General features: G+C 43.0%; 2 protein-coding genes across 4 annotated transcripts; one reads left to right on the plus strand and one right to left on the minus strand.

Annotated features, from left to right (window-relative positions):
• On the minus strand, positions 1-12,865 carry ZC2HC1C (zinc finger C2HC-type containing 1C). Its single transcript, XM_026455172.1, is given in 7 exon segments — positions 1-503; positions 505-560; positions 6,972-8,327; positions 9,135-9,179; positions 9,274-9,426; positions 9,515-9,734; positions 12,846-12,865. Coding segments are annotated over 7 exon segments (2,052 nt in total). The 3' UTR covers positions 1-301.
• A 1,374-nt stretch (positions 12,866-14,239) lies between these two features.
• ACYP1 (acylphosphatase 1) lies at positions 14,240-25,527 on the plus strand. Of its 3 annotated transcripts, none has more exons than XM_023184191.2 (3): positions 14,240-14,772; positions 15,227-15,318; positions 25,096-25,527. In XM_023184191.2, exons 2-3 carry the CDS (start codon positions 15,235-15,237, stop codon positions 25,309-25,311), a joined length of 300 nt encoding a protein of 99 aa, XP_023039959.1. In that variant the 5' UTR covers positions 14,240-14,772; positions 15,227-15,234; the 3' UTR covers positions 25,312-25,527. The 3 variants fall into 3 exon arrangements, with proteins under 3 accessions (XP_023039959.1, XP_023039956.1, XP_023039966.1); XM_023184188.2 differs by having other exon boundaries at positions 14,250-14,833; XM_023184198.2 differs by lacking the exon at positions 14,240-14,772 and adding an exon at positions 14,990-15,107.
• Positions 25,528-26,019: the final 492 nt, after the last annotated feature.

The raw sequence follows: 26,019 nt of genomic DNA on the forward strand, positions 1-26,019 counted from the left end.
TCAGGCATGCAAGAAGACAGCTTTAATGGAGCCTGCTCACGACTCTTCAGTGTCTTCACCTGTCAATTCTGAGGGCAATAACATGAAGCTTACCAGCCCAAGGTTGTAATTTAGTGGGAAGCTGGGGCTTCCTTCTGCCTCCTGCTGCTTAGCAGGGGCTCTCTCCTCACAGACTTCAACTCTGCAGGCAGATCTGGGAGCCGTTTGATTTCTCTCTGCTTTGCATCAAATTCTACTCCCATTTACTGCTGAAAAGAAGCAGAGCTTTCTGACCTATCCAAAAGTTCCCATTGTTGTCTGCTCAACTATAATGCTTCCTCGGAGGTGGAGGACGGTTCTTGATGGTCTTACACTTGGGAATGTGTTGCTCAGCCACCTTGGGAGCAAAGTGGTGGCTACAGTGAGGACACTGAATGTAGTCTGGGTTTTCTGCAGGCAGGATGGGAGGCAAGTGTGAACGGTTTTCACCTTTGGCAGTTACCTGCTGGACCTCTCGAGCCTGGCATATGGATAAAAGATTCGTGCTTCTGTCTCCAGTTGTTCTTCCGAGGAGGTTCAGCCTGTAATGTAAAAGGGAGACTGATCATTCAACTTGGCACCTGTCTCCTTCCTGAGTCTCTTTTAGAATAACAGTAAGAAAATGAAAAGGGTACTAATCTGCAAGGTCAAAGAACAGGAAAGGAGCAACAGTGGTAACTGACTTGCCAGTGCTGAGGCAAACCAAGGGCCTGCAAAGGAGGTACTGCTGAGAGGCAAGCCACTTTCCCAACAGAATCCGGAGAGGTTCAGTGCTTGGAAGTACCAGATAGTGGAAAGTAAGGAGGTACAGGACTGAAAACAAGCAGGACCCCACGGCTCCTCCCACCTTACGCATCCAAGTGTCCAACACCCAGGCACATTCACAGAAGAGCAAGGATTTATTCTCTGGAGAAATTGAACCAGACAGACTTCTGACTCAGGAAATCCAGACGGTGGAACCGGATTAATCTTGGGGCTGAAAATGGGGATTAAGTACAAGTGTATATACCAAATTATGGAACTGTCAGCCTCCTTTCCCTGCTCAGCCCCCAGAGTACCAAGCAGATTGACATCCTCATAGGAAAAAGAGGGGTTCTCTGGATACACGGAGCAGTCCAGAGAAAAGCCTTCAGATACTGACCTTGGGAGACGCTAATTAAAAGACTCACTATTTGGCCGGGCGCGGTGGCTCAAGCCTGTAATCCCAGCACTTTGGGAGGCCGAGACGGGTGGATCACGAGGTCAGGAGTTCGAGACCATCCTGGCTAACACGGTGAAACCCCATCTCTACTAAAAATACAAAAAACTAGCCGGGCGAGGTGGCGGGCACCTGTATTCCCAGCTACTCAGGAGGCTGAGGCAGGAGAATGGCGTAAACCCGGGAGGCGGAGCTTGCAGTGAGCTGAGATCCGGCCACTGCACTCCAGCCTGGGCGACAGAGCGAGACTCCGTCTCAAAAAAAAAAAGACTCACTATTTGGTAACTTTAATATGAAGATCCTTAGTCAACAAGCCCCACTTAAGCTTAAATATGAAAGGACAGCCAGGAATCATCAGATATTTACTAAAAGCTCTAACAAGAAAAAGAGCCCAGAAAGTCCACAAACAAAAGCCTAGGAAGCAGCAACAAGGCAGGTGGCAGAAGAAAACTTTTTTTTAACATGAGACCATATCAACAAAATGAGTATTAGAAGAGATTATGTCTGTAAAACAAGAAGAGTATACTATGAAAAAAGACAACCAGAGAACCAGAAAGAACTATTATAAATTAAAACTTTGATAGCTAAAAATAAAAATTATTTAAATAGAGGACGGGTGTGGTGACTCATGCCTATAATCCCAGCACTTTGGGAGGCCGACATGGGCAGATCACGAGGTCAGGAGATCAAGACCATCCTGGCTAACAGTGAAATTCTGTCTCTACTAAAAATACACAAAATTAGCCAGGCGTGGTGGCACATGCCTGTAGTCCCAGCTACTCAGGAGGCTGAGGCAGAAGAATTGCTTGAACCCAGAAGGCAGAGGTTGCAGTGAGTCAAGATCGTGCCACTGCACTCCAGCCGGGGCAACAGAGCAAGACCCTGTCTCAAAAAATAAATGAATAAATAGAAATGTTGTAAACTAATGTCAAGAAAATTTCTCAGAATGGGAAAAAAGATGAAGATGGAAAGTAAAAAGAAAAGATTAGAAAATTAGAAAGTTAATCCTGGAAGTCCAACATGTGACTAGTAAGAGTTCCAGAAGGAACAGAGAAAGCACAAGGAGAAAATTATTATTATTATTATTATTGTTATTATTTTTGAGATGGAGTCTCACTCTGTTGCCCAGGCTGGAGTGCAGTGGCACAATCTTGGCTCACTGCAACCTCAGCCTCCTGGATTCAAGCGATTCTCTTATCTCAGCCTCCCGAGTAGCTGGGACTACAGGCATGCGCCACCACACCTGGCTAATTTTTGTATTTTTAGCAGAGACGGGGTTTCACCACATTGGTCAGGCTGGTCTCGAACACCTGACCTCAGGTGATCCACCTGTCTCAGCCTCCCAAAGTGCTGGGATTATAAGCGTGAGCCACAGCACCTGGAGAGGAGAAAATTATTAAGGAAATAATACAATTAACATTCCTAGAATTAAAGGTCACACATTTTGAGACTGAAATGGCTTACCAAGTATCCAGCACAATTATTGTAAAGTTTCAGAATTTCAAAATAAATAGAGAATCCTGTAGCCTTTAAAAAAAAAAAAAAAAGGTTTCTTGTAATGAAACAGGAATCAAAATGGCATTAGATTTCTCAACAATACACTGGATGCTACGAGCTAGTGGGAAATACCTTAAAAGTTCTAACAGATAATCACTTTCCTCCCAGAATTCTGTACCTAGCGGAAGCATCAAATGGGGGCCTGTTACACAGATAGTGTCATTCATTCCAGGACAGTATACCTGCTGTGCACCTTTCTTAGTAAGTTTCAGCAAAGGAAGGAGTAATGCAAGAACAAGGAAGACACGATGCTGGAAACAGGGGACCCAACAAAGAAGAGAAGCAAAGAGAAGTCCCAAGACAATGGGTTTGCACCAGGCCTAGAGAAGAACCAGTCCAGGTTGGAGCAGAAGGGATCAGAGTGGTGGAAGGGAGGTTTTCAGAATTAAAAAATCAAACTGATAGATTATGAGAGGTGTTTGAGCATTACAAAAACGTTAACAGATGTCTGATATCAGATGGATCATTGGGGGGGAAAAAAAAGACAGGTATGTAGAAAATGAAGGAAATGAAAACATACATCCATTATTAACTCTAGGTACATGTGGGCAGAGACAGAATTTGTTCACTCATTAATGAACAAAATGTACATGATCATTACAATGCGAAAGCTAACTTAACAAAAAATTGTGATTCAACTACAGTGGAAGGGTAAGAGAAGGACAACAGTAGGAGAGAGGGAATATGAAAGAGAATTTCACTCCCAGCTTCCAAGAAGTTACCAGGTAGACCAGGCATCGTGGCTCACGCCTGTAATCCCAGCACTCTAGGAGGCTGAGGTGGGCAGATGACTTGAGGTTAGGAGTTCAGGACCAAGTTGGCCAACATGGTGAAACCCTGTCTCTACTAAAAATACAAAAATTAGCCGGGCGTGGTGACGGGCACCTGTAATCCCAGCTACTCAGGAGGCTGAGGCACAAGAATTGCTTGAACTTGGGAGGTGGAGGTTGCAGCAAGCCAAGATCAAGCCACTGCATTCCAGCCTGGGCGACAGAGGCTCCGTCTCAAAAAAAAAAAAAAAAAACAGTAATGTAGAAAATTGATAAGAAAATAAACATATTATTTAGAAATATGGAAAGGCAGGCCAGAAGAACCATCTAACAGAACTGAAGGCTGCCTCTGGGGGCTGAATTAGGGGCTCCAGTATAGGTCAGTCAGTACTACATGATTTTGTAAATGCATGCAAACACTATTAAATTCTTTTTTTGAGATGGAGTCTCGCTGTGTCGCCCAGGCTGGAGTGCAGTGGTGCGATCTTGGCTCACTGCAAGCTCCGCCTCCCAGGTTCACGCCATTCTCCTGCCTCAGCCTCCGAGTAGCTGGGACTACAGGCGCCCGCCACCACGCCTGGCTAGTTTTTTGTATTTTTAGTAGAGATGGAGTTTCACCATGTTAGCCAGGATGGTCTCAATCTCCTGACCTCATGATCCACCCGCCTCGGCCTCCCAAAGTGCTGGGATTACAGGCTTGAGCCACCGCGCCCGGCCACAGTATTAAATTTTTAAAAGAGAAAAAGACAAACAGCTCTTGGTGATCTGGCATTGTTAATGATTAATAATAGGAAGAGAGACTATTGAAGGAAAAGAAAGGATCCTTCCGGAAAGTCTCTTGCTGAAACAGACAAGAAGGCAAGAGAGTGTTAGTGATGGTAACCAGGAACCTTTAAAAGATTCGAAGGCCAGCACGGTGGCTCACGCATGTAATCCCAACATTTTGGGAGGCCGAGGCGCGTGGATCACAAGATCAGGAGTTCAAGACCAGCCTGGCCAAGATGGTGAAACCCCGTCTCTACTAAACATACAAATTAGCCACTGTAGTGATGGGCACCTGTAATCCCAGCTACTCAGAAGACTGAGGCAGAGAATTGCTTGAACCCAGTAGGTGGAGGCTGCAGTGAGCCGAGATCACGCCACTGCACTCCAGCCTGGGCAACAGAGCGAGACTCTGTCTCAAAGAATTTGATCAGGGGAAAGTTCCTCAAGTGTATGAGATACTTTAGTAATTTACTTCTTATACTCTAATTCCTCAATTTTATTCCTCATTGTACTGAAATTCTATTCAGTTAACACTTATTAAGCACAAAGCACAAAGATATGTTCCCTGTCCTCAAAAATGCTTACAGTCCAGGAGAGAGACGGGGTGCACATCTGCTGGAAGTTACGTGAAGATTAAAGCATACCAGGAAAATCACCTGTTCTTGAGTACTCTATAGGAATGACAGGAAGGTACAACCACTCAGCTTCCAAAGGCACAGCACTGTGGAATAAGATTTGAGACATTACCAGGGTGATGCGGGTGCATCTTAGTCTAGGTCCCTTCTGTCTTGGTGTCCTCAATGTCACACATTCCCCCAAACTAGTTGCCATAAAGCTGGAGCATCTTATCTCAGGAACCTAATTATTTTGCTTCACCGTAACTGTATTTACAAATTTAAGAAACACAAGATTGTTTTAGGCTCTGACCAAAAATAAATTGCTACAGTGGGACAGAGTGAATTCCCAGTGGATTATTGGGTTGAAGTGAAAGAAAACAGGAAAAAACAGTGAGTGGCCATCACATTATTCTCTGCAAGAGCAAAATGTTGATTTCTTCTTTGGAAACTAGATTTCAGGGAGATGATCTCTGAACATGGATAGGACTTCCTTGTGATTTCCCCAAACTGTACTGAAAAAAAGAACTCTAATTGTAAACAATTTCTTCTAACAACCATCATATAAATGTGAGTTTTTAAAGGCTCCAGCAAATATCAGAAACTGTAAGGTCCCAATGGACAAGAGGTTCCAGCACAGTGGAGGGAGGGTTGGGAAGAAATGAAAACAGAATGACACTCTCTTATTTTTCTGGAATATTAGAACTAGACAGGGCCTCGGAGATCATACAGTCTACACTTTCCCAAACTTCAATCATCTGCACTTTCACTTCATCCTTACAATTAATTAATATTTTTCTGTAAATTTATGATCGCTGGAAATCAGGGGCTTAATATATTGTTATATTTTCCTAATATAACACTGAAACACTAAACACTAAAACTACTAAAATAAAGTTTGTCAGCGTGCCACACCTTGAGAAATAACCATTTTATAAACCAAGTGGCAAAACCTTGACATGTCATTCATTTATGAGATAATCTTCTCCAGATATGTCCAAATGTGCCTATGAAGTTCACCTAAATTTATCATGTAAGTGTCATGAAGCCCTTACTTTTTACAACCTGGTTTTTCTAAAGTGAGAAATAATTGGCAAGGGCATGGTTTGTTAGATAACCAGAAAGAAAGTCCTTTTTACCTTCAAGGTGTTTACATTCTAAATGGGGAGAAAAAGAATTCCAAACTTAATTGTGTTTCATCTGTTTACGAAGAAGCTATGTCAACACTGATCTTTTTTTTTTTTTTTTTTTTTGAGACGGAGTCTTGCTCTGTTGCCCAGGCTGGAGTGCAGTGGTGCGATCTCAGCTCACTGCAAGCTCCACTTCCTGGGTTCATGCCATTCTCCTGCCTCAGCCCCCTGAGTAGCTGGGACTACAGGCGCCCGCCACCATGCCCAGCTAATTTTTTTGCATTTTTAGTAGACATGGGGTTTCACCATGTTAGCCAGGATGGTCTCGATCTCCTGACCTCATGATCCGCCCGCCTCAGCCTCCCAAAGTGCTGGGATTACAGGCGTGAGCCACCGCGCCCACCAACACTGAGCTAATCTTAACAGAGTACTTAAAGGAATGGTCACAGATTCTAGTCTTGGGAGGTGGCAGAATACATCACAAAGAGTGAGGCGTTCTCTCCAGGTGACAAAAAGCTGCATTTTTTTCTTTAGATTTTTTGTGTCTTTTAAATTTTCTACAGTAAACTTTGATTACTTTTATAATCCAAAGGACACAAATTCTTGGTCTAGATTTTTTAGTCATTCTAACCAAGATTTATATGCTGACTCTGCCACTTAAAGCTGTTTGTGACCTCAAGCAAGTTACTTAGCCTGTCCAAGTCTTGATTTTTGAACTGATGAAATGAGAGATAATGCGAGGATTACATGCAAAGCTCCCATCACAATGCTGGCATACAGTAGTAATCAAGAAATGTTAATTCTAGACGTCAATTCTTCCTACATGACACATGAATTTTCCCTAAAGAAAACTGATGATGACACAACAGACCCCTACAATGATCCCCACACCAAGTCACATCTATAAGGTTCTTGTTACCTTGGCTGAAGCTGGCCCCTTCCAGTTCAAGTACTGCTCTAGTTCTGTGCCCTTAGCCCGGGCCCTGGAGGAGTCAAACACTTTCCTCTTGGAACCCCGCATCCTGCTGCAGATGTTGGAGTGTCTCTCCAGCCTGAACAAGAGGAATTTGCGCCCACAGTGGCTGCATTCACCCAGTTGTGGCTCTTCAGTGGAGCCGCTGGAACCTGAGGAGTCTGGTGCCATGGAGAGGCTGGAATTTCTGGCAGATCCCTGCCAAGCACCGCCTGGTGTTTCTGAAGGCGGGGAGAACTTCTCCATCAATGGCTCTGAGACTCGGTCTCGAATTTTGTTATTGCTTGCTACCAGCCTTTCCCTTTTGAGTCTCTGGATTCTATAATCAGAGAGCTGGAATGGACTCGAATTTTGTTGAGACTGTCCCCAAGTTTCATCCTCTCTCCTGTCTCTACTAAATTCTTCCTCAAAATCAAATTCTGGGGAGAAGACAGCTTTGTGTGTGGTGTTGCTGTTATTACCTTTAACTCTGCTCCTGGGGAATATAATTTTCTGTAGCTCTCTGTTTTCATTTTCCCTGGCCTGTTCCTTTTGTGTCTGGATCCTTCTGAGTTCCTCCTCTGTCTTCTTCAGCTTTCCCCTCAGGAGAATCTGCTTTCTTCGGATTTCCTCCTCTAAGCTCTCCCCTGCAGCTTCTAGTCTTCGGATCTGTACCCACTCGGTCCTGTCCAAGTTTGCCAAGGCCTTCTCTGCCTGCATGGCAGCAAGAACAGGATCAACCACAGAAAAGTTGACCTGATTCCTCACATCAAAGTTCCTGGATGAAAACTCTCTCAGTTCAGGGGCCCTTGGGTAGACATTCTGGTCCTCATCAGTGCCAGACTCACCTGTACTGCACGATTTCCTGTGGACCACGGGTTTCAGTGGGTACGCCCGGTCCACTCCAACTCGTTTCTTTGTAAAGGGGATAAAGTCCTGGTTATTGGCTTTGGGATACCAGGATTGAGGGCCTGATGAGTAAAACAAACCATTTCCTTGGCCCTGGGAATCACTTCCTGCATCTTGGTGGCTGATTCCAGTACAGTGGGGATAGGAGTAGCTCCGGGCTTTTGTGTGGGTGTTCCATTTGGGGTGAGTATAGACTTTATCCAGTGTCAACTCTTTGTTGCTCAAAACCTGCTTCTGGAAATTGTTCCTTAGGTGCCCCTTCAAGGACTGCTGGGAACAGTCACCTTGTTCATAAGAGTCTTGCTTGGCTGAGTGGGGCCCTGGAGCTTCTGTTGTATTATGTGGGAGCATAACGTCCACAGGCCGATGTGATGCCAACCGCTGGATCCAGCCATTCAGGGCCTGGACTGATGCCTACGGGAGATTTAAACCAGATACATGGGAAGACTTTGTCTGAGGTTCACTCTTGTCTGCTAAAGCAAACTATTTCTACATTTGCCCCGCCCACATTTCCTTAAACTTTTCTGGGGACAGTGGTGCTGGATCTGCCAAAGCTTCCCGTCAAAAACCATTTGGTGAGTGATTACTATGCACAAGACACTGTGTTAGGCCCTGAGGGTAGAAAAACGAAGGTGTTACAGGTGTTCCTGCCACCTAGCTTTCCTTTCCTCCAGCACCAGCCTCTGCCACGCACAGTATACTCTATAGTAAGTGGAAAGAGCATCGGATTGAAAGTCAGGTTTTAGGCCTGTAACAGGACAAGCGACTTCTCCCTTGCTGGCCCCCGTTTCTTCACCTGTAAACTGAAGGGTTCCCTCCGAGTCCAGCCTCACCATTTTACAGGTGAGCAAGCTGTGGTCCAGAGGTAGTGACTGGCACAAAGAGCTCTCAGGGCTTCCCTCCTGCTGGAACCGTGCTTGATTCAAAAGAGCACAGAGGCTGCTAGGGCCTGGAGCAGGTGCCTGGCTGTCAAACCCTCATCCCAGGAGTCCCCTTGGCGCAGACGGTAAAAGTTTTGTAACCTGAGCGTTGAGGGCCACCTGACCTGGCTGCAGCCGGTTTTAGATCCTTAAGGCTGAAGTCACGTTCTGTCCCGAAGGGTCAACTGGGACGCCCCTACTGCGGACTCCGCCTCTGGAGACAAGTCCTCTCTCTCTCCTGCCCTTCGGGCCCTTAGGAGGTGGCGGTGCTGACCCTCTGTCTCCCCGCCCTTCTGCGTACCTGAGGCCCTCGCGCACCGCTCCTGCTCAGGGAAAACCCCAGGGCCTAGTTTCCCAGACCTGACCTCTCCCTCAACCGACGGCCGCGCAGGCGCTCTCGGCTAGCTTCTGTTATTCCCGGTGCCTGGAGACCGAGTTACTGGCGGGCCAAGCTCCGCCCCTCGCTGCGAAGTCCTCGGGGAGGCGTGCGCAGGCGCAGTGCACCAGCGACCCGGGGCGGGGATGCGGTAAGCCCTAGCGTCACTTGACCCAGTCAGTGTCCGGCCAACTCTGTAGCCCGGTCCAGCCCTGCCCTTGGGGAGCCGGGGAAGGGCGGGAGAGGCTTTTCTGGGGCTCCATCAAAGAAGAACTTGTACTTTTCTGAGAACGATGCTCCCAGACCTTGGGTTGTGCCCTTCTCTGGCAAAGGGCGGAGGCCCTGGCTGTGCCTCCGCGTGCTTCCGCCGCAGGGTGCAGGCGACCGCCCGCCTGGTGGGAGCGGGGCTGCTGCTGGCCTTTCTCGGCGCGCTTGGCTGCGCTGGGCGGGCCCCAGGTATGGCTGCACGTGCGCGCTCCCTGCTTGTCCTCGCCAAGTCTTTGGAACTTGCTGCCAACGTTTTTGCTACGCAGTATGTTTCCGGGGTAATTTTTGTGGCCAATCTAATTATTTTGATATTATAATGTTTTACTCTCACGTGGTAACTCTAGCCGTCCCTACTTAGGGCCCAGGAATGACTCAGCCAAATGTAATGATAATAAAGAACTACCAGATCGAAAATAATCAGTATAACCTGGTTTCAACAGTAAATGATACTCTGTAACTTGTTGACATCAAAAGAAAGTTTACTTTTCTTCTTCGCTTCAGTTCATCTGTGTAGGCAGTTGGGAACAGGCAGTTCGCTTTTTCCCTGTAATTACTCAATTCATGCACTTGGAAAATAATGTAGACAGCAGTCATCAGTGTTAATACTTCAACATGTCATATTACAGCTGTTACCTGTTACAAAGAAATTCCTTGGTGGACCCTCCAGGTCAGTCCTTTTTTTTTTTTTTTTTAATTCCTTGTTTTCATCCGTAGTTGACTGTACCACCTCTCCATATATGCAGTTCCAGACGTTTCCCACTCTACTCAGGGTCCCAATATCAACTCCCACAGCTTCCCTCAGCAGAATGTACGGGCTTTCTCTTTCTCTCTCTCTCTCTTTCCTCTTCCTTCTCTCCCTTTCTCCTCTGTCTCTGTCTGTCTCTTTCTGTCTGTCTCTCTCTCTCCTTCCCTCTCCTCTATGAGAAAGAAGGGCCACTTTCCATGAGTTCTCTTGAATTAGTGCTTTTCAGTACCCTCCGGGAATTGACTCCATCACTTTACCCCAGCGTTTTGTTTTTGTTTTCTGTTTTGTTGGTTTTGGGGGCTTTTTAAAATTTGTTTTTTGAGACAGAATCTCACCCTGTTGCCCAGGCTGGAGTGCAGTGGCTTAATCTCAGCTCACTGCCATCTCCGCCTCCTGGGTTCAAGTGATTCTCCTGTCTCAGCCTCCCCAGTAGCCGAGATTACAGGCGTCTGCCACCACACCTGGCTAATTTTTTGTATTTTTAGTAGAGACGGAGTTTCACCATGTTAGCCAGGCTGGTCTTGAACTCCTGACCCCAGGTGATCCGCCTGCCTCAGCCTCCCAAAGTGCTGGGATTACAAACATGAGCCACCACGCCCGGACTTTGTTTGTTTTTGAGACAGGGTCTCACTCTGTTGCCCAGGCTGGAGTGCAGTGGCACAATCACTGCTCACTGCAGCCTCGACTTCCACAGCTCAAGCGATCCTCCCACCTCAGCCTCCCTAGTAGCTGGGACTACAGGTGTGTGCCCCTCACACCCAGCTTACTTTTTTTTTTTTCTGTAGAGACAGGGTCTCCCTTTGTTACCCAGGCTGGTCTCAAACCCCTGGAAGCAGATCCTCCTGCCTCAGTCTCACAAAGTACTGAGATGATAGACATGAGCCACAGCATCCTGTCTGCATCTTGTTAACTTCAAGTTGTTATACCTCTCCATAAACTCCATCTCTTTGGTTTTAAAATATATTCAACTTTCTCCTGCAAAGCAAACCTTACTTCCCATGACCTAACTTTCATATTATGGTCCCATTCATTTCTCCTCTTCTCCGCAAGGCTTCTTAATGGAAATCTCCACATTTGCTGCCCACATATGCTCATCTCCCCGTCATTGTCCAGTTCATTGTGGCCTGGCTTCCACTTTCTCCACTTTATTTAACTACAAAGCTACCAGTGACCTTCCAAAGACAAAAGCTTCATTTCTTCAGCCTACTTATGTGACGTGATTGATTGTCCACCCACTTAGAATGCTCTTGTCAGTTCTCCTGTGCCCTCTTGGTTTCTTCTTTCATATTCTTGCTCCATCTTCTTCCAAGTCTCTGGCATTTATCTTTTCCCCATCTGCCCCCTAAATTTTAGTGTTTTCTGAAGCCCTCTTATTTCATATACATATATATATATGTGTGTGTGTATATGTATATATGTAGTTCCAGACATTCTCTTCTTTAACGATTTCAACCAAATGTTGAAATTTCAGGTTTCACCTGTGTTTAAATGACAGCCAGCTTAGCTTTAGTCTTTCTCATTAGTTACAGACTCAAATTTCGGGACTGCCCATTTGACACCTCCACAAGATCGTTCCTTAGGAACCTCAAATTCTGTAAGACAACATAAACTCATGATCCTCTCCCATTCTCAAATCTGCTTCTGCAGTGTGCCCTTGCATGCTCACAGCATCAGTCTTCCATGCTTCCCTCTTAGTTGCCTCTTCCTTCTAACTAATCACAAGTTTTATTGAGTTTTCTTCCTTTTTTTTCTTTGAGACAGAGTCTTGCTCCATCATCCAGGCGGGGGTGCAGTGGCATGATCTCAGCTCACTGCAACCACCTCAAGCCATCCTCCTGCCTCAGCCTGCCTAGTAGCTGGGACTACAGGTGTGCACCACCACACCCAGCTAATTTTTGTATTTTTAGTAGAGATGGAGTTTCATCGGTCTTGAACTCCTGACCTCAGGTGATCCACCTGCCTTAGCCTCCCAAAGTGCTGGGATTACAAATGTAAGCCTGGCCTATTGAATTTACTTCTGCCATGTCTCTCATATATGACTCTTCCTTTACATTCCTGCCTGCTGCCCCAGGTGAGTTTTTCCTCACTTCTCCTTGGGATGGCATAGCCCTCCTAACTTCTGTTCTTGCCTTTAATATCTGCTCTTCAAACCCAACCTTCATGCTGCAGCCAAAATAATCAGTCTAAATATTTCTCCACTCCCCCAGTTTTATTAAGATATAATTGACAACTAAAAATTTTGTCTGTATTTGCAGTGTACAGTGATGTTTTGATACATGTATGCATTGTGCAGTGATTAAATCAAGCTAATTACTAAATACTTCCGATCCTACCATTTCCCTCCCCAGTAGCTTCTTCTTCACCTATAGAATAAAGTTGAAGTGCATAATTTAGCATGGCATTTCTACCTCCCAGATTAGGTCCAGCCTACCTTTTCAGTTTTGCCTCCCCTTAATAAGCCACAGAGTCCAACCCAGTGAGTCTCATCCCTGGCTGTGTGTTAAGACTACTTGGAAAGCAATATCTAGGGGTGAGGCCTGAGGACTAACATTTTTTAAAGCTTCCCCAAAGATCCTGATGCACAAGCAGGGTAGCAGACCCCTGGTCTAGCCACAACTGGCTACTTGTACTTCTTCATCTCCATGGTACTACCTTACTCTAAGCTCCACCTACTGGGAGCTGGTAGAGCATAGCATTCACGGGAGTTGACTCTGGAACCAAATCCCAGCTCCATCACTTACTGGTTGTGTGACCTTGGATTAAATGCTGTTTCCTCCAAGAACCCTTTCCCAATCTTCCCAATCAGAATTAATTTGTTTGCTCCTTTGTAATATTTTCTGCACAGGGCTGGTTCCTGATGAGCTCTCAATGGATTTTCATTTCATAGAATTAAATTATCATGCCATACATTTTATTGTCATTATTTGCATGCATATGTGCCCCTACACTAAATTAAAAACTCTTTGAGGGCAAAGATTATATATCATTCATCTTTGTATATTCTAGAGTGCCCCATACGTATTAGACACTCAGTAAGTTTTGAATTCTATAAACTATTTTTTAAATGAATTTTAGAGAAAAAAATACCATTAGCAAGATACTCTATTTAGAGTTATTTTCAAATATTGCCAAGTACAACATTCAATCCAGCTTGTTCACCACCAACCCCCTGCCTCTCAGCACTAAGGTTGCATGATTCTCTAGGATATGGATCCTCACTCTGTAGCAGGGAACTAGCAGAATGATGAATTTCCGTGCCTACTGTCACAAACCCGTATCTCATTGTCAGGTCTGCCAACCTGGCATATTCGCATAAGGAGTCTTATGTTATGAAGCGGTGTAATATATACAATCAATCCACAAAGGATCAGTAAACACCAGTTTTCCTTCACACACATTATGAATCATAAGGGTAGCTGGATTCAAATGTTTACACATCAACTCTAATTTTAACCATACTCATCCACATCCCCCTTGACAATTCCCTTTTCCCAAAATAAATTCGTGTAGTTTGGCCATTTGGCTTAGATTGACTGATTCAACTGTAATTCTGGAGCCATTAATTATTTTGCTTGTGCTCTTGCTTTGTTTGATTAGTTATTTGTTCAAGCATTATTTGACATTTTCTTAGTAAAGGAGACCGGTGAGTAGCTTCCAGAAGCCCAGAAGCAGACGTAACCTCCATTGAGACCTCCTGTGCACTTATGCTCCTGTAATCCCCTATTCCAGATTAGTTATGACCCAAACTTTAAGAACTGAATGAAAAAGGACAGAAAGGTTGGATGTATCTACTCAACATATTTATGATGTTTATTTTTTCTTTTATTTATTCATTTATTTGTTTGAGACAGAGTCTCACTCTATTGCCCAGGCTGGAGTGCAGTGGGGCAATCTTGGCTCACTGCAGCCTCCACCTCCTGGGTTCAAGCGATTCTCCTGCCTCAGCCTCCCGAGTAGCTGGGATTACAGGCGCCCACCACCACGCCCGGCCAATTTTTGTATTTTCGGTAGAAACGGGGTTTCACCATATTGGCCAGGCTGGTCTCAAACTCCTGACCTCAAGTGATTCGCCCGCGTTGGCCTCCCAAAGTGCTGAGATTACAAGCTATTTATGATGTTTAATGTGTACTGTTTGTCTCTCACCTCCAGAATTAAGCTCCTCAGGATAGGGATCCTGTTTTGTTCACTAACGTTTGCCAGGTCACCTAGAACAGGTGTAGCTGTCAGTCGGTATTTAATTGAATGATTGAATATATCCCAATGTACTTCTTCGTCTATGCTTTTCTCCCCATGAGAAAATGAGAAGAGGGGTGCGCTTGTTGACTGAGATGGGATGAGGGCTAGGTTTGTGGAGGCCCAGCCGAGTTCCTGGACAGATACCCAACCCAAAGCTTTTGGGTTGCCGGACAACCGCGTCCTGAAATCCCGCCTTCTGAGCGGGCACGGGCCGAGACGCCCTCTCTGATTGGCCAGCTGGAGGTGATGGGCATGAGAGACAGCGAAGGAGCAGCTATACACTAAACTTCCGGGCGCGGAGGTCTGCGCGCCCTGGTGAGCCGTTGGTCTGGTGGTCCCGAAGTGATCCCGGCAGCCGGTGGGGAAGTCAAGGAGGGTGAGCCGGGAGGGGCCCCCGGGGTGTGCTTGTCAGGTCAATTAGCCTTAAAATGTTAGTAGCAGGGGATTCTGGGTGTTAGTAGCAGGGGATTCTGGCAGTGAGGGAGCGGGACCGGGAATGGATGTAAGGAGGTCATCGGTCAGCAGGTGATTTCCCCAGAAGAGGCTTCAGCGGGCAGCTGCGTACCGAAGCTCCCTCTCCCGGCGTCTGGCTCTTCCTTCACACACGCCTTATCACATCCAGTGACGATTCCCATTTCCAGGACCTGGAGGTCGGGGAGAGGTCGCAGTGGTTAAGGATGGACAGGGGTGGGTGTGGCCCTTTCTGACTCAGGCTTGCGGGTCCTGGAATAATAGCCCTTCACTCTTCTACTTTCCTGGTTTCTGACAGGTTTGAGCATGGCAGAAGGAGACACCCTGTTATCAGTGGATTATGAAATTTTTGGGAAGGTGCAAGGGGTGTTTTTCCGCAAGTATACTCAGGTATGTGGCCTGCAGGCTTTGGGGTGGTAACCTAGGTTGTAGGCATAGGAACAAGGGACATGTTCCTGACAAATGTGAACTGGAAGCTGCTGGCTAGCTGCATGGCAAAGAGGTAGTTTGTAGAGCAATGAGTATGAAAATGCTGTGCAATCGGTAAAACATGGTGTAAATGGAAGATTATCCTGCTGTTATTATTGGTCTTTTTCCAACAGTGGTGCCTGAGCATCAAGACACACATATTAATGAGCTTCTCTCTTCCAAGGGAAATAGAGGGCTTCACCAGTTCTCGCTGTTGTGGTGTCATCAAACCAAGTCAGATTTCTTATAGAAAGGCTAACATTGATTGAAGAGATGGCATTTAGATGACCTGATGTCATGTATATAACATATATAAATGCTTCCTCTGTAGCTGCTGCACTTTCTTCAGACCTCTTTCTCCAAGCTTCCCTCAATTCTCCACTTAATTCCTTTCTATTCTTTTTTTTTTTTTTTTTTTTTTGGTTTTGAAAGAACATTTACCTTTTCCAGCTGACGTTTTTCTTATTAAAAACTCTATCCGTTCCAGAATAGGTGATGGGAACACTGAATGTGGAGCCTGGTATTCTTCCTAGAGCAATAAGGGAGTATTTGAGGGGATGGACAAACTGTTGGCAGCCTCTACCTCTGCTTTAATGTGGTTAATCTTCCCTCAACAGGCACACATAAATGCAAGCTCAATTTCCCCTCTGCCTTCTGTAGGTATTGGCTATTGCCTTCCCGGTGTGTCTCTAATCCCACAGATAGAGTTAGGACTGCAGAAGTTCTTAAGTGTCTCCTTCCTGGGACTGTGGTACTGAATATTCAAATTCTAACCTGGAGGGAATCTTTGAAATATGAATGTGAATTGTCAATACCTTTTTTCCTTTTTCTCTTTTTTTCTGGAGGATGGTGGCACAGTCACAGCTCATTGCAGCCTTAACCTCCCAGGCTCAAATGATCCTCCTTCCTCAGCTTCCCAAGTAGCTGGGACCACAGGTGCATGCCACCACACCCAGCTTTTTTTTTTTTTTTTCTTTTAATAGAGAACTATGTTGCCCAGGCTGGTCTTGAACTCCTGGGCTCAAGTGATCCTTCTACCTCTTTTTCTTTTCTTTTCTTTTTTTTTTTGTTCTTGAGACAGAGTTTCACTCTTGTTGCCCAGGCTGGAGTGCAATGGCGCGATCTCAGCTCACCGCAACCTCCGCCTCCTGGGTTCAAGCATTCTCCTACTTCAGCCTCCTGGGTAGCTGAGATTACAGGCATGCACCACCACGCCCCGCTAATTTTGTACTTTTAGTAGAGACAGGGTTTCTCCATGTTGGTCAGACTGGTCTTGAACTCCCAACCTCAGGTGATCCGCCCACCTCGGCCTCCCAAAGTGTTGGGATTACAGGTGTGAGCACTGTGCCCGACCAATACCTCTTATTCTAATTATTCAGAAATCATTTCTTCCCATCTGACATTCAAATAGGAAATGACTGTTGAAAACAGAATTGCTGAAACTCATAGCAAGAGCTGTGTTCCAATTAGCTTTGCTACCAATTATTCAGGTAAGTTCCTGTAAATTAAGATGATTGAGATAATAGCTTCAAAGGTTAGTCAAAGTTGTTGAGGGAAAAGGGCCAGATAGTGGTATATATAGCCCATCTTTCTCTACCTGCCCTTCTCCCCAGTTTAAAGAAAGAATAACAGAATGCAGAAAAACAAATATTGATTGGAAAACTGCATATAAAATGACATCTTTTTTTAAAATTAGGCTTGTAGCTTATTCTTTACTATTTATAATCATTTAAATATATATGTTCATTTGAACAGTTGTTTTGCTGTAGTCTGTTTGCTGTTGATATTATCTAGCCTCTTATTTTAAATTCCTTCATTTCTAGAGAAGTGGCAAATAATAATTCAGGGACTTTTAAAAACTTGGAATATAATTTACATCCCATAAAACCCATCCTCCTAAAGTGTATAATTTGGTGATATTTAGTATATTCACAAAGTTGTGCACTAATTCCAGAACATTTTCATCATCCCAAAAAGAAACCCCCTACCTGTTAGCACTCACTCCTCATCCCCTAAGCCCCTAATAACCACTAACCTACTTTCTGTCTCTATGAATTTGCCTATTCTAGATTTTTGTTGTTGTTGTTGTTGTTGTTGAGACGGAGTCTCAACTCTGTCTTACTCTGTCGTCCAGGCTGGAGTGCAGTGGCATGATATCGGCTCACTGCAACCTCTGCCTCCCGCGTTCAAGTGATTATTCTCCCTCAGCCTCCCAAGTAGCCAGGATTATGGGCATGCACCACCACGTCCAGTTAATTTTTGTATTTTTAGTAGAGACGGGGTTTCACTGTGTTGGCCAGGCAGGTCTTGAACTCCTGACCTCAGGTGATCCACCTACCTCGGCCTCCCAAAGTGCTGGGATTACACACGTGAGCCACCATGTTCACCCTATTCTTGATATTTAATATAAATGGAATCATACAAATGTGGCCTTTTTTTGTGACTGGCTCCTTTCACTTAACATATTGTTTTCAAGGTTTATCTACACTGTAGCATGTATTAGTATCCTGTTCCTTTTTATGGCTGAATAATATCCCATTGTATGGATATACCACATTTTATTTATCCATTCATCAGTTGATGGAAATTTGGGTTTGATTTTTGGCCATTATGAATAATAGTGCTGGGAACACATGTGTGCATATTTTTGTGTAGACAATGTTTTCAGTTCCATTGAGTATACACATACCTAGGAGTAGATTGCTGGGTCATATGGTAACTTTATGTTTAACTTTTTGAGGAACTGCCAAACTTTTCCAAAGTAGCTATACCATTTTATGTTCTCACTGGCAATGTGTGAGAATTCCAGTTTGTCCACATCCTTGCCAACGATGGTTACTGTCTTTTATGTTAGCCATCCTAGTGGGTATGAGGTAATATCTCATTGTGGTTGGTTGGTTGTTTTTCAGGTATTAATGAATTTAAAAGGATTTAAATCATACGAGGAATATTCTGCAACTACAGTGGAACTAAACCACATTAAAAAATAAAAATAAAAAAGATAATTGGAAAATCCCAAAATATTTGGAAACCATATAGCACACTTACTTCTAAAATTGTGGTAGAATACATATAACATAAAAATTACTGTTTTAACCATTTTTAAATGTACAATTCAGTGGTCTTAAGTACATTGTTCTGTTTATCTACAGAACGCTTTTCATCTTGCAAAACTGAAACTCTGTATTCATTAAATGCTAACTCCCCATTTTCTCCTTCCCCCAAGTCCCTGACAATCATAAATCTACATTCTATTAATTCAATTATTCTAGTTACCTCATATAAGTAGAATTTTACAGTATTTGTCCTTTTGTGGCTGGCTTATTTCACTTAGCGTAATATCCTCAAGGTTCATCTGTGTTATATCATGAAAGTAAAAACAATTTTTTTTCTTTGTAAGACTGAATAATATCCTGTTGTACGTGTATACTTTCAGTGTGGTTTTGATTTGCCTTCCTAATGACTAATGATGTTGAGCATGTTTTCATGTGCTTATTGGCATATTTTGTCTTCTTTGGAGAAATGTCCATTCAAATCTTTTTGCCCATTTTTAGTTATTTGCCTCCTTATTCTTGAGTCGTAAGAATATTTTTATTCTGGATACTAGTCCCTTATCAGATATATGATATACAAACATTTCTCCCATTCTGTGGGTTGTCTTTTTAATTTCTTGATAGTGTCTATGAAGTACAAAAGTTTTTACTTTTGATGAAGTCAAATCAAATTTATCTGTTCTTTTTTTGCTTGTACTTTAAGTGTTATGTCTAAGAAATCTTCCTAATCCAAGGTCATGAAGGTTCATGCCTATGTTTTTTGTTTGTTTTGTTTTTGTTTTTTGTAGCGACCGGATTTCCCCAAGTTGCCCAGGCTGGTCCTGATCTCAAGCAGTCTGCCCACCTCAGCCTCCCAAAGTGCTGGGATTACAGGTGTGAGCCACCACACCCAGCTGTCATGCCTATCTTTTCTTTTCCTTTCTTTCTTTTTTTTTAGACAGAGTCTTGCTCTGTGCAGTGGTACGATCGGTTCACTGCAGCCTTCTGCCTCCAGGGTTCAAGCGATTCTCCTGTGTAGCTGGGATTACGGATGTGCACCACCACGCCTGGCTAGTTTTTGTATTTTTAGTAGAGATGGGATTTCACCGTGTTGGTCAGACTGGTCTCCTGACCTCGTGATCCACCCACCTCGTGATCCACCCGCCTCGGGCTCCCAAAGTGCTGGGATTACAGGCGTGAGTCACCACGCCCAGCCGCCTTTGTTTTCTTCAAAGTTTCATAATTTACACTCTTAGATTGAGGTCTTTGATCCAGTTTAATTTTTATGTGATGTGAGGTAGGAAATCCAGCTTTATTCTTTTGCATGTGAATATCCAGTTGTCCCAGCACCATTTGTTGAAATGAGTATTATTTCCCACATTCATTTGTCATAGCACCCTTTTCAAAAATCAACATAAATGTAAGGGTTTATTTCTGGACTCTCAATACTATTCCATTCATCTGTATGTCTGCCTACTGTAGTTGAGATGTTTGTCCCCTTCAAATCTCATGTGGAAATTTGATCCCCAGTGTTGAAGGTGGGACATAATGGGAGGTATTTGAGTCATGGGGCCAGGTCCCTCATGAGCAGATTAATGCCCTTCCTGCAGGGTGGGAGGGTCAATGAATTCTTACTCTATTAGTTCCCTTGAGAACTGGTTGTTATTTTTATTTATTTATTTTTTTGAAACGGAGTTTCATTCTTGTCGCCCAGGCTAGAGTACAGTGGCACAATCTTGGCTCACTGCAACCTCCGCCTCCAGGGTTCAAGCGATTCTCCTGCCTCACCCTCCCAAGTAGCTGGGATTACAGGCACCCGCCACCACACCCAGCTAATTTTTGTATTTTTAGTAGAGTTGGGGTTTCACCATGTTGACCAGGCTGGTCTCGAACTCCTGACCTCAGGTGATCCACCTGCCTCGGCCTCCCAAAGTGCTAGGATTACAGGTGTGAGCCACTGCACCTGGTGAGAACTGGTTATTAACAAGAGCCTGGTCCCCCACCTCTTCCCACCCCGCCTCACTTCCTGTTTAACCATATGATCTCTGCACATGCAGAATCCCCTTTGCCTTCCACTATGAGTGGAAACAGCCTAAGGCCCTCACCTGATGCCAGTGACAGTCTCATGCTTGTACGATCTACAGAATCATAAGCCAAATAAACCTCTTCATAAATTACCCAGCCTCTGGTAGTTCTTTTTTTTTTTTTTTTTTTTTTTTTGAGACGGAGTCTTGCTCTGTCGCCCAGCCTCAAGTACAGTAGTGCAATCTCGGCTCACTGCAACTTCCACTTCCCAGGTTCAAATGATTCTCCTGCCTCAGCCTCCTGAGTAGCTGGGATTACAGGCACCTACCACCATACCCAGCTAATTTTTGTATTTTTAATAGAGGGGGTTTCACCATCTTGGCCAGGCTGGTCTCGAACTCCTGACCTCATGATCCCCCCATCTCGGCCTCCCAAAGTGCTGGGATTACAGGTGTGAGCTACCATGCCTGGCCCTCAGGTAGTTCTTTATAGCAACACGAAATGGTCTAAGCCACTATCCTTATGCCAATATCACACTGTCTCAGTTACTGCAGCTTTGTAGTAAATTTTGAAATTGGGAAGTGTGAATTCTTCAACTTTGTTTTTCCTTTTCAAGATTATTTCTAGCTATTCTGGGTCCCTTATGTTTCCATGTAAATTTTAGTATCAATTTTTCGATTTCTGCAAAAGCACTGGGATTTTGATAGAGATTGAGTTGAATCTGTAGATCAATTGGGTAGTAGTATCACCTTAACAATATTAAGTCTTCCAATACATCAATAAGGAATGTCTTTCCATTTACTTAGATAGTCTTTAATTTCTTTCTTTCTTTTTTTTTTTTGAGACGGAGTCTGGCTCTGTTGCCCAGGCTGGAGTGCAGTGGCCGGATCTCAGCTCACTGCAAGCTCCGCCTCCCGCGTTTACGCCATTCTCCTGCCTCAGCCTCCCGAGTAGTTGGGACTACAGGCGTCCGCCACCTCGCCCGGCTAGTGTTTTGTATTTTTTTTAGTAGAGACGGGGTTTCACCGTGTTAGCCAGGATGGTCTCGATCGCCTGACCTCGTGATCCACCCGTCTTGGCCTCCCAAAGTGCTGGGATTACAGGCTTGAGCCACCGCGCCCGGCCAATTTCTTTCAAGAATGTTTTGTAACTTTCCGTGTATGTCTTGCAGTTCTTTTGTTAAATTTATTCCTAGACATTTTATCTTTTTGATGCTATTATAAATGGAATTGTTTCCTAACTTCATTTTCAGTTTTTCATTGCTAGTATATAGAAATACAATTGATTTTTGTATATCGATCTTATATCCTACAACCTTGTGAGACTGTTAATTAGCTCTAGTGTGTGCCTGTGTATGTTCCTTAGGACTTTTTGTATACAAGATATGTCATCTGCAAGTAGAGATAGTTTTGCTTTTTCCTTTCCAATCTGAATGCCTTTTCTTTTTCCAGCTGTGGATAGACCCTCAAGTATAATATTGAGTAGAGTGGTAGTAGCAGACATCCTTGTCTTGTTCCTGATCTTAGTGGGAAGGTTTTCAATCTTTCACCATTAAATATGATGTTAGCAGTGGGTTTTTCACAGATTCCCTTTATCAGGTTGAGGAAGTTTCCTTCTGTTCCTAGTTTGTTGAGTGTTTTGATCAAAAAAGAGGTATTAGTTTTTGTCAAATGCTTTTTTGCCATCTACTGAGATTATCATGTAGCTTTTGTTTTATTAATATGGCATATTAAGTTGATTACTTCTTGCATATTGAAGCAACCTTGAAAGAAATCCTAATTTGTCATGGTGTACAATTCTTTCTATATGTTGCCTGATTTGGTTTGCTAGTATTATGCTGAGGATTTTTGCATCTCTGTTCATAAGAGATATTGGTCTATGGTTTTTTGGTGGTTTTTTTCTTGTGACAGCTTTGTTGTTTTGGAGTTTCTTTGTTTTTTCTTTTACATTGGGTTTTTTTTTTCCTCTTTATTTTTCATTTTTATTTTTTAGCTTTGGTTTTAGTATAAGGATAATGCTGGCTTAATAGAATGTGTTGGGAAGTGTTTCCTCTTATTTTTTTTAGCCCTTAATTCTTGGTTTGGATCTTCTATTTTTTGGAAGAGCTTGTGAAGGGTTGGTAAAGGATTGTTTTTCAAACATTTGATAGAATTTACCTATGAAGCCATCTGGTCCTGGGCTTTTTCTCTGTGGGAAGGTTTTTGATTAAAAATTCCATCTCTTTACTTGGTATAGGTCTATTCACCCTTTCTATTTCTTCTTGATTCAGTTTTGGTTGTTTGTCTTTCTAGGTTATTAAGTCTCTTTTCATCCAAGTTAATCTAATTTTTTGGCATATAATTGTTCATAGAATTCCCTTATATCCTATCTTTGTAAGGTTGGTGGTAATATCTCCTCTTTTATTTCGATTTTAGTAATTTGAGACTTTCATCCTTTTTTCTTTATCAGTCTAGCTAAAGGTTGTCAATTTTGTTGATCTTGTCAAAGAAGCAACTTCTGTTTTATTGATTTTCTCCATTCTTCTGCTTTCCATTAATTTCTGCTCTAATCTTTATTTCTTTCTTTCTGCTCATTTTGAATTTAGTTTGCTCTTCTTTTTCTAGTATCCTAAGGTAGAAATCTTGGTTATTGATTTGAAGAGAGTTTCTTTTTAGATTGCAACTAGAGTTGGTGATTATATACCTTAAAATGTTGTCAGATGATTGTGTAAGCAAAAATATGGTTATGAGGTAGAATTCGCTTTTTGGAATTTTCTTAGGGGAGAAAAACCCTGTTTACTTGTGCAATAGATATTCAAAACTGAACATGAGTCAATAACATTATGCTATCGTTAAAAAAATAAGAACAGAGTTGAGCACACAAATGAAACCAGTAGGAAACACCCATTCTCAACACTGGTCAAATTTTGTAGCATTCTGTTCAACTCTCAAGAGTTCAGGTAAGGCCAGGTGCAGTGGCTCATGCCTGTAATCCCAGCACTTTGGGAGGCCGAGGCGGGCGGATCACAAGGTCAGGAGATTGAGACCATCCTGGCTAACACAGTGAAACCCCATCTTTGTAAAAATACAAAAAAATTAGCTGAGAGTGGTTGCGGGAGCCTGTGGTCCCAGCTACTTGGGAGGCTGAGGCAGGAGAATGGCGTGAACCCGTGAGGCGGAGCTTACAGTGAGCTGAGATCGCGCCACTGCACTCCAGCCTGGGCGACAGAGTAAGACTCTGTCTCCAAAAAAAAAAAGAGAGTTCAGATAAATCACACTGCAAATTTTTAAAGATTTATTTTACTGTTAAACCTCCTGTTTAAAACTGCACATTCTTATAGCTATTTACCATACATATAAGATAACTCTTAAGAACTGGAGATAGTCAGCTCCCCGGGTTAATTTGAAGCAGAAGAGGGCAGTTGTTATACCAAGTCAGTTGGATGTGGAGTCTTACTCAAAATTCATTCTCAGCGTTCTTCTTTTATGGTATCTTCTTTGGCACTTAGCAGTGCATCGGGTAGGCATCTTCTATTTTTCTTCATTCTTTAATTTCCTTTGTATCCTTCAAATGGTTATTTATTTGGTTGGAGTCTGTTTTGTTCATTAAGCAAACATGTCTTTGCTTTGAACATGTCTTTGATTTGATGGATACTTAAATTCCTCATCAAACATTTTTTTTGCTATGCATACGTTTTCTTTGGCCAACTCCAGCAATTTCCCACATTTTGACATGCAATCATGTTAACTCCCATTTTCTTTTGTAATCCAACACTTTCTATTTAGATAGATTACTTTAACAGTGACTTAATATTCTAATCATAAATGTATACAAAAATAAAATTACCTCCAAAACATTGCTACCTTTCCTAAACATTCAGCCTTGCCACAGTTTAATAAAAGGAAAGAACATTAAAAAGGATAAGCCACTATAATGATTAGATGCTTTTCATAAGCCTAAAGGCATTGTGATTATTTAGACAGAAGAGAAGAAAGTCAAGTGAAAACCTGATAGTTATGTAGTCTCATGGTTTGCTCTTGAGAGGCTGATCACCAGCTTCCTTTTCTAGGAAGACAACAAAGTGGGCTTTGGCTACAACATAAATATATTGGGTTAGACAGTTTTACTACAGTAAGAACAATGGGATGAGTTGCTCAGGAAATTGTGAAATACTTTCTAATGATCTTTAAAGATATAACACAAATTCATCTGGATTTTAGGTGTGGTCCTGGTTAATGGCAAAGGGAAGGATCAAATAACTTCATGCTTTTTCCATTTAACATACCCAATAAATTCTTGATTAGGGGAAGGGAAAATGAGCAAGATACAGTCCAGTATTCTAAAAACAATCAGCCTTAGGGGATCATTTCAAAAGCATCTGTTTTGGACTTAAGTCTTTGGTACTTAACCAAATTGACTTCACACTGAAAAATTCTAGTGCCTGGGTTTTATAGGGTAGAAGAAAGACATGGAGTCAAGTGGTCAACACTTCATGTGAATATAAGCAATGAGATCCTTCTTGCTGTCTTTCTTTTGACTGCTCTGGGCAATATCAAATTAGTTTCAGTGGTTTGATTATAGGCCAAGATTCTGGCAACAGATTGTAGTCTTACCTTGTTTTCCTCAATCTCAGTGGATCTCTCTCTCTTTTTTCCCCCCTTAGGCTGAGGGTAAAAAGCTGGGATTGGTAGGCTGGGTCCAGAACACTGACCGGGGCACAGTGCAAGGACAATTGCAAGGTCCCATCTCCAAGGTGCGTCATATGCAGGAATGGCTTGAAACAAGAGGAAGTCCCAAATCACACATCGACAAAGCAAACTTCAACAATGAGAAAGTCATCTTAAAGTTGGATTACTCGGACTTCCAAATTGTAAAATAATGGCCTGAATTTAAGTTTTCTAAGATAAACTCAGTGGTTTGGTTTTTATTGTTAATAGAGATAGAACTATTTTGTGTTATATTAGCATTAGTCAATAAGTTATTTTAATGTCAGATATTTGAATGTTATTATATATGACCTGTATGATGGAAGGATTACAACTGTACACAAATTTAATCAATAAAAACGTTAGAACCTTCTGCTTAGAGTACTTTTTAAAAATCTTCAGTGAACTTCCTTTTCGGCGAAATAAGAGGTATTTATTCAGTAAACATTCGTGGGAAGAGGATTTTGAGGTAATTTAAAGAAGTCTGAAAGAAAAAAGTTATGTTACTTAGTCATTTCTTTAAATGGTTTCTATGAAATGTTCTTCAAGAAATTGCATGCCTAATAAGAACAAATACCACAAGTTCAATTTGTTAGCTCTGTTCACATGATGTTTGGATGAATTACTTCTGCTGTTGTTTCTTTTCTCTGGGTAAGGAATTCACATAAAGTTATGTTACGGGCTGAACTGTGTCCCACCAAATTCATATGTTAAAGTCCCAGTCCCCAGTACCTCAGAAAGTGACTGTATTTGGACACAGAGCCTTTAAAGAGGTGATTAAGGTTGAATGAGGCTGTGAGGGTGGGCCCTACTCCAGTCTGACTGGTGTTCTTATAAGACAACATACTGGACATAGACACGTGTGCAAAAATGAAAGACCC

This window comes from Piliocolobus tephrosceles, chromosome 6 (assembly GCF_002776525.5).
Source record: "Piliocolobus tephrosceles isolate RC106 chromosome 6, ASM277652v3, whole genome shotgun sequence".
Lineage (NCBI taxonomy): Eukaryota > Metazoa > Chordata > Mammalia > Primates > Cercopithecidae > Piliocolobus > Piliocolobus tephrosceles.